This window comes from Arachis hypogaea, chromosome 20 (genome assembly GCF_003086295.3).
Source record: "Arachis hypogaea cultivar Tifrunner chromosome 20, arahy.Tifrunner.gnm2.J5K5, whole genome shotgun sequence".
NCBI classification, from domain to species: Eukaryota; Viridiplantae; Streptophyta; class Magnoliopsida; order Fabales; family Fabaceae; genus Arachis; species Arachis hypogaea.
The window spans coordinates 24,690,098-24,698,880 of record NC_092055.1 but is presented as its reverse complement, the minus strand read 5'-3'; the positions used below and the strand labels follow the sequence as shown (position 1 = coordinate 24,698,880).

The window sequence follows — 8,783 nt, the reverse complement described above, 5'->3', positions numbered from 1 at the left end:
TATTTATATTTAAACATTTTAAAAGTAACTCTGTGTCCTGCCATTAACTCGATAAAAAATTGCTAATGAAAATTATATATGATATGTATGTGGCAAACTCTTTTAATGTTACAGTTGTAAATAATTTAAAAGAATAGTTAAAAAATAAAGAAAAGTTAACTTATGAAAGATCGATGATATTGTGGTCTTCTTCCCCACTCAATATCATCATGATGTTCTTATATGTATATGAAGTCATATTTTTTTTTTTCTACTGAATCGTAGAAAAAATTAAAATTCGAAAAAGATATACATCATTCATTAATATTTTAAATTAGTTAAAAGGGAGAATAATATTAAATTACTTTTGAAATGTTTGGAATAAAAATGTAAAAAGAAAATATTTTGATATTTATCCCAAATAATTTAGACAAAAATAAAATTTTATCCTAAATATTCTGAACATTTGAATATTCTCCCAAATATTAATTGCATTCACACACACATTAAAGTTAGTTAGTATCAAAAGCAAGTTCTCTAAGTTAAGAAATAGAAACACTTTTATAATTATATTTTATATTAAATATAATACAGAAATTTAATTTAGTCTCTATCTTTCTGTCTAAGTTCCCTTTTAAATGTAATCCTAACATTTTGTTTTTAATATAAATAATAAACGTGAAGTTTATAGTATTCTCAAAATTACTTGCGTTGAGAGTTTATTATTTGAAAGTTTTTTTCTCATCATGGTCAACAATTTGTTTCAAGCAAGATAAACTCAATTCTTCAAACAAAAATGCTAGGTCAACAAATTGTTTGATGTCGATGGAAGAATTATGGCTCAACAAGTGATGAAATTTTTTGTAGAAGTTGGTGATATAAATAGTAGTGATTTTAGGCATTCGAATTTCGATAGATTGGATCGGATATGACTAAAATTTCGATCCGATTAGCACTAAAATTATCAGATCGATCTAATATCCGCAGTTTTTACGTTTGGATCCGATCTGTACATTTGCGGATCGGATATCAGATATCGGATATATCTGCAAAATATAAAAATAGTTTTAAAAACTTATTTTTATTAAAAAATATCAATAAAATTCATTTTTTCTATTCTTTTAAATATGTTTACTCTTAAAATAATATTAAACATATTTTTCTTAAATAATAAATTAAAATAATACAACATATATGATCATTATTAGTTGAAATAAAATATAAAAAGAATATTTATTTATTTATTTATTTATTTTTGCGGATACGCGGATATGCGGATACCTACACAAAATTCACAATCCAATCCTATTAGTGTGTCGATCAGATCGGATTCGATCCGATAGCCTTGCAGATCGGATCCATATCCACAATTTTCGTATCGAATTCGAATAAACACTGCGGATATGCGGATCGGATCCGATCCATGAACACCCCTAAGATTTAGAATTTGAAAAATTAAACGAGAATATTTTTAGAAAGAAATATTATTAAAATTTCAATCTCTATTCCTAGAAATTTTAGTTCGATGTATCTCTACTTTTTGGAAGTATTAAAAGAACCAAAATTTTGTATTTCAAGACTAAAATTTTAGTTGTTCTCTAGTCACCAAACACAATATTCATTCGAGTCCCACAATCCCTTAAAACAAAAGCAATATAAAAAAAACCTACTTAATATTACCATTTATATGCACAAAATAACCTAAAACTTTTTTTTTGGTCTTCCACATTACACAACACACACCTACTCAGTACTCACACACACTACTACTACTAGTCTAGTACTAACATGGGCTCTATATTCCTCATTGAATATTCGAATCTGGGTGCAACTCTCAGTGAGGCAGGTGGCAGGTGATGCTGCCATTGATCCAAGGCCTTGGCTGCAACCTAAAACTTAAAATGAACAAAATTGCCGGCTTTCAAGAAGACTAGTGGACCAATTTGATCCGAACAGTAATTTATATGAACCAATTTGATTCAATTAAAAATAAAGGAACCAAAATGACATTGGGTCGACCATATAATATATAGGAAATAAATTGAACATTTTTCTGTTTAGCACATACACCACGTCACTAAACTTATCACATAAACACGTGGGTAACAACCTAATGACACATTCCGTTAGATAGACTGATTCATGTTAATAACTTAGGACAACTAATTTGATTCAATTAAGAGTACATGGACTAAAATGATTCAACCATGTGCCTACAAGGGCTAAATTGTGCATCAACCCATATTAAAAGATTAGAGACTAAAATGTGTGCTACATAAAAATTTAAGAAGTAAATTGCAATTAACCCTTCCAAAATTATAGTGTGCCACCTGAACTGCTCTTTCTACTCCCACAATAATGAGTCGCTGTATTTTCACCGTGACTACTCTTATTTGTCCATCATTGACTCACGTCCCTTTCCACTTTTCCAGTATTAGACTACATTCCACTAAACAAAGGGATAAATTGAGATTGAAAAAAAATGGATTACATCAGAACTAACTGATAGCCATTTTATTTGACATAGAAATCAGGACTTCATAACTATATTTAATTACAAGGAAAATTATCTGAGGGCCAGGGCCCCCAAAAAAAGAGAAAAAAGAATAGCAAGGAGAATATATTTAGAAAATGGTGTCTATTGTAAGTTTCCTTTTCTGAGGAGCTTTCTCTATGATCTGCTTCTGCAGGTCCATAAACGTAGAACCCTTGTTAGCAAATAATCTTCTCAAGTTTATCACAGAAAGTTCACTAAAGTTAGCAACTGCAAGATCAGCCTGCCCCAAATCATACCTGCAGATTTCAACACCAATCAGTTTTTAAATGCCAAGAGAATAATTTAAAAAGAGCAGCGGAAAAAAAGGATTTTAAGGTGCTGAACTGTTAAAAAGAAAGGAAAGTACTCTTTCATCTAATAGTAAGGGAAAATAGAACTGATGGAATAGTGTTTAAGTTATAGCAAAGTGACTAAAACCCAGAATGATATTTGTATGCCGGAAACTATCCTGGATTCCTGGTGTTTCATGAATCTTCTCTATTCTCATTAAAACCTCTTACAATAACTAAAGTGCATAAAATTGAATTACTCACGCTGGATGAGCACCAATTAATGCAACAGCCATCATCGTACAATTGTGTGCAGCAGTTACTCCTCGAGGATCATCTTCAAAAACAACACACTTCGAGGGTTTCCGATCAAGCTGAAAAGCATTTTGGGCAGACAGGTTCAATACTAGCAGTAAATTGACATCTTAAGGGGTAAAAAAATATTTGGCCTTGTTCAAATTTGATATCATAAGATGCTATCATGCTAATACATATTACATGCAGAATAATTGGACAGGAGAGCCAAAAGTCCTCAATGAATCCTACATAAAATAATAAAATATCAGGGCTGCATCGACCACGTCTCAAACAATCACCCTTGTTATTGACACATCAGGCTATTTGGCATTTATGTGAACTACAACAAAAGCTATGCATAAAATGCATTAGTGGGTTTTTTTATTAGAAGGAAGGGGTTGGTTTATGGCAGCCTAAAAATTTCCCATGTTCTACAGTTCTAGTATGATGCAATCAAGTTCTTCACCTAAAAATGGAAGATAAACTTAAAATATACAATATACAAAACAATCAGGCACATCCATCTTTAACTTATCATCACCATCCAACAAACATCTTTGCAAGGAAAAAAATAGATTATTAATAGCACTGAAAACTTGCTCAAATGTAACAAGTTTAAAAGAGCAACAATACGATTAGTAATGATTATTCCAACCCAGAAATAGTTTGTCAAATAAATTACTAGTTGAACTGTACCTTGACGGCAGCAGAAAGAAATCTATGAGCTATTGATTCCATTCCATCCTCTTCCGTCACAACTGCCTGCAATTTGAATGGGGCAACCAGCAAGTGGCAAACTCAGGAGCATGGTAAGTAATTTGTAAATTTATATACCATATCATCTAGTACACACAACAGGTTGAAAATTTATATAGTATAAAGAGGAAAGTTTTCAACTGTGGCTAACCACGAAATGTGGTGAAAGCTTTTCGATATCCCTAATTTTCCATAATGGATATACACCACAGCAAAAAGAAAACTGCTTTTTCTTCATGAAATTATGTCAATGCCTCAATGGCGTTCTTCCAAATATGTTAAACATGACAAGAACAAAATCCACATGCAACAAACTACACCAATCGAGTATATTATAATAGTAAATGATAGACTGAAAAGCAAAAAGATAAAAAAGATCTTAACAATCCATGACCAAGTTTGTTATTTCTAGTTATACCAATATGATTATCTACACTATGATTGGAAAAAGAAGGCATATTACTGTGTCAACTCTTCTCAAATATTGCCAACCTGGAAATATTTGTTGAGCTCCATCCTTTCCAAAGCTTCTACCATATTTTTTCTATCAAGACTTGAAACAACAGCACAAGGAATTCGAGCTGTATGAACTGCTTCCAACCAGTCTCTGAGGCCCTCCATTGGTCTTTCAAGCTAAAAAAATTGTATGCAAGAAATGTAAAGTTCAACTATACAGAACTCTAGATTATAGCCACTAGAAGTTAAGGCAATAGCTTACCTTTAGAAGATTATCATAATATAACTGAGAAAACCTTAACTTTAGTCTCTCCATCTCATTTTCTGCCTTGTCTGAGAGGAAATGCTGCTAATTTAAAATAGCCAGTCAGAGAAATAAGGTGTATTAGATCAAGAATTGAGATTTTTAAAGATCGCACCATGTCCAAGGAAGTATTTCTTTAAAAACCAATTCCAACATAAAACCAAAAAACAAAAAAGAAAGGCTAACAAACCTTATGCAACACATCATCAACACCTGCATAAAGTGCCAATCTTTGCATATCATCATCTTCAGGAATATCCTTTCCTGTTAAAGAATTTTTATACATTAAAATCTTTCTCAGAAAAAATACACATAAAATAATCACGAAATTTATTCCTTCAGTTTGATTGTTGGTGAGTCCGCCGTATGAAAAAGTTGATGTTGTAAACACATAAATTAAATATCTTATCATACATACGACTGTAGGTTCCGAAGCATTCCATTCTTTTGCGGTGGTTGTATGATTGTAATTCTGTTTTTTCCCATCTATCCAAAAGAGTGTACTATAAAGACCATCCTATCAAAATCCCACAAGCAAAACCATTAACATACCTTCTTCCAAGGCCAGCTCCTTCCACGCCTTCCTCTTCAGAGCTCGGGTATCAGCCTGCAACAAATAACATGTGATAACCAGGGAACCAATTTACCCTAACCAATATATTATGTGTGGTCACACTTTAATCTTCTCAAGACTTTCAGACCTAATACTTAGTCGGCCTCATGTATGGTTACTATTTAACAACCAAACCAAACCAATATGCGCGTCTATATGATTGCAATAAATAAATATCATAAACTCAGCTTGCCTCACTTAACATCCCTAACATGCTTGAATCCGATAGCAAAGAGTAAAGACAAACTACAAACACTGTCTCAATCTACAGAAAAATAAAATAAAATAACTACAAGCTTGAGTTTGAAATCACTCACCACCACATTGTCCCAAGAGAAGATAAGACCATAGGCTTCATCCGGCTTCATGGCATAGCGAATGCGCTGAAGAAAACCATCTTGCAACTTGTCATTCAAGTAGTCCTAAAATTTTCAACAAAAGTTAGAACTTAAGCATCCTTTCAATCATGAAAATACATCAACTTCATTCACAAAATTACGGTGACACAATCCAACTGAATCTAAAATCCTTACCACATCAACTTGCAATGGTCCATCCGTCCTGAAAGTCTCAAAGCCTTCCCCATATTCAGCTCCAATAGCCTAAAAAGAAACACGAAGTGAAGGAATCAAATACATAAGGTACCAATCACTTTGCATCACTCAATTCACTGTTCCAATGAAATTGTTAAATAAGAGCACAAAAGAAATTTTGAACTTCGATGGATGCATTCAGAATATTAAAGCAAAAAAAAAATGTAATAAAAGAAACGATAGCATAAATTTGAAGCTGTGAATACTAAACATAAACAAGGAAAAACGAGGACGATTGGTACCTCCTGCCTGAAGAGCTTGTTCGGTGCGAAGTGCAACCCATTGAAAGGAACAAATTCATCGGAACCAGAAGAGCAACGAGCAACTAAACGATTCTTATCCAAACCAAAACGCCTCAATTTCTGTGCAAAAAGAATATAAAAAAAGGGGGAAAATGAAAATTTGAGAGAGAGAGAGAGAGAGAGAGAGAGAGAGAGAAGTGGATACCAAAATTCGAAGGTGAGAGGGTAAAGGAGAGGGTCTCAGAAGATAAGGTTGTTGCATCGAATGAGGAGAAGAGGCTCTGAAACTGGCGAAGGTTGTAGATTCCATGGGGATTCGGAACACAACCAAACCACCAAAAACGACGACGTTTTTGTCACGGAAGCTTAGCTCATAGAAGAACTGAAGAAGAAGAAGAAGAAGAAGATGATGATGGTGGTGGTGGTGCCGTTTTGTTTCACACTTTCTGTGTCTCTGTGTGTGCGTGTGTGTGTTTTTTTTTCGGATTATTGGGCTGAATTGTTTTCTCTTTAATTTTTTAGGTTCTTTAAATATGTATTTGAGGTAGGGTGCTCTTTTCGTTCTAAATACTCTGTGGTCGTAATTTCTGATCACGTGATACGTCACAAGCTTCAACCGGTTCAACCTTCTTCTGAATCTAATCTGCTCACTGCAACAGTCCAAGCTGATAATGGAATATTAAGTGGATATTTTCCTTGGAATTTTTAGGAAAATAAAATAAAAAGTAATTTTTCTTAATAAGTGGATAATGAAATATTAAGTGGACGTAAGAAAAACTTTTTTTCCCTTTCTAATCCTGTTGTTTTTTCTCTTTACTTTATTTTACAATAAAAAAATATTCTATGCACATTCAAAATTATATCCTAGATGAGGCACTATATATATATATATATATATATATATATATATGATTTACGGATTTCTTATAGATAATTTGTAAGGTTTTTATTAAAAAAAAATTTTATTGTTTATACCGTAAATAAAATATACTCAAAATAAAATTTTTTACAATATAAATAAGATAAGAAAAATGATGAATTTCGATAAAAATATTACAAATTACCTATTTTATATATAAAATATTTATTTTATGTATTTAAAAAAATTCTATGACATAGCCACCAAAAAATACATATGATTTACATAATTTTCAGATAAATAATCAGCTACCAAAATAAATAAACCTATAATAGTAGAATTATCAAATTTACAATAAATGAATAAATAAACTTGTTTGGCATAATGTAAAAATTTTATGAGATATCAAATACATATTTTGATATATAGTAGTTAATTTTTTATATACACCAAAAATTAGTTACTAATTAATTATTACATATTTGTATATATTTATAAATATTAATTTATATTTTTTTTATTGAAATAATCAGCAATGAAAATAATTAAATTATAATAGTAAAATAATCAACTCTACAATAGATAAATAATTAAATATTTTTATAATAGTATAATATTTTTTTTTGAGATGTCAAATATATATATTTTTATGCATAATAATTAATCAGTAACTGTTTTTTTGTGTAATAATTGATATAGGTGAAGGTAAATGTACATCCTATATTGATTAGGGTTATCATTAAATTTATATAACAAAAATGTCTTTAATCTTAAAAAAGGTCTGATTTTACATATCTCACCAAAATATTTTATTTTATTATTCTTATCTTCTTGTAATTTCTCTTCAATTTTATTTTGATTTTTATTCATATTTACAACAAGTGAGTTTATGAGTAAGTATAATTTATAATTTAGAATACATATCAAATTGGTTTATAATATTTTTAGATTTTTTCCAAATAAAAACGTGATAAATTAGTTTTTTAAAATATTAAAAGTTAATTTCTAATCAAATAAAAATTTTAAATTAGTTTTTTTTATTTTAGATCATTTTTTATTTCAAATGTATTTTTCTTTAAAAAACTAAAGATTAATTTACCTAGTATTCTAAAATATAGACACCCCAAAAAAATTCTAAAATATTAAAGATTAATCTGTTAAATACTTTTAAAAAATAATTTACACAAAACTGCAAAAAGAAAAACTACAGGTTTTATATAACTCTGTACAATTTTGAAAATCGAAGATGAGCGGTGGAGTAAGCGGAGAAGAGACTTTGAGGGTGAAACACGGTGAGGCAGCCGATAATGTCGGCATAAGAGATAAGGGGGAGAGCGGGGGAGGGATTGCATCAGGAGAAAAGGAGGATCATATTTCGGGAGGGGTTTCTAAGCCTTTGAAGGTTTCTTTCAGGGACAAAGTTGTGGGTTCCAAGATTGCTAAAGCTTTTTCACTTGTTGAAACTTTATCAGGAGATAACATTGCGGTAGTTTCTGGAAAGCAAGGAGATCTTTTGCCACCGAGTGTCACGTTTACCCAAGAAGCTAAGAATTGCTTGGCAGAACCTTATAAGGATGCTATAGTGATTAAGGTGCTAGGTAAACATTATAGCTACACTGCATTGTCTCATAAACTCCGAACGGTATGGAGGATTAAGGGAGGTTTTGATTTATTGGACGTGGGATTTGACTACTTTCTTGTGAAGTTTGATGTAGCTGAGGAGCGAGAAAAAGTTCTCTTAGGAGGTCCATGGATGATCGAGGGAAATTATGTGGCTGTGAAGCCTTGGGATCAAGAGTTTAGATCAAGTGAAAACTGTTTTGGAGCAACTTTAGTGTGGATTAGAATTTTCGGATTA

At 31.3% G+C, this 8,783-nt stretch overlaps 1 protein-coding gene across 2 annotated transcripts; it reads right to left on the bottom strand.

Moving 5' to 3' along the window:
• Positions 1-2,466: 2,466 nt before the first annotated feature.
• LOC112783845 (5-amino-6-(5-phospho-D-ribitylamino)uracil phosphatase, chloroplastic) lies at positions 2,467-6,829 on the bottom strand. Of its 2 annotated transcripts, none has more exons than XM_025826916.3 (11): positions 6,272-6,829; positions 6,067-6,186; positions 5,765-5,833; positions 5,549-5,653; positions 5,171-5,225; positions 4,809-4,882; positions 4,577-4,663; positions 4,351-4,491; positions 3,799-3,864; positions 3,070-3,179; positions 2,467-2,772 (listed from the first exon to the last, which is right to left on the bottom strand). In XM_025826916.3, the coding sequence occupies exons 1-11, from the start codon at positions 6,374-6,376 to the stop codon at positions 2,604-2,606; spliced, it is 1,101 nt and encodes a 366-aa protein (XP_025682701.1). In that variant the 5' UTR covers positions 6,377-6,829; the 3' UTR covers positions 2,467-2,603. The 2 variants fall into 2 exon arrangements, with proteins under 2 accessions (XP_025682701.1, XP_025682702.1); XM_025826917.3 differs by having other exon boundaries at positions 4,577-4,660.
• Between the last annotated feature and the right edge of the window lie 1,954 nt (positions 6,830-8,783).

Coding starts and splice junctions, on each gene's coding strand:
- LOC112783845 (XM_025826916.3), bottom strand. CDS start 6,376: ATGGAATCTACAACCTTCGCCAGTTTCAGAGCCTCTTCTCCTCATTCG. Junction 4,492..4,576: donor ATTATGATAATCTTCTAAAG/GTAAGCTATTGC, acceptor CAATTTTTTTAG/CTTGAAAGACCAATGGAGGG. Junction 2,773..3,069: donor TTAATTGGTGCTCATCCAGC/GTGAGTAATTCA, acceptor TGAAATCTGCAG/GTATGATTTGGGGCAGGCTG.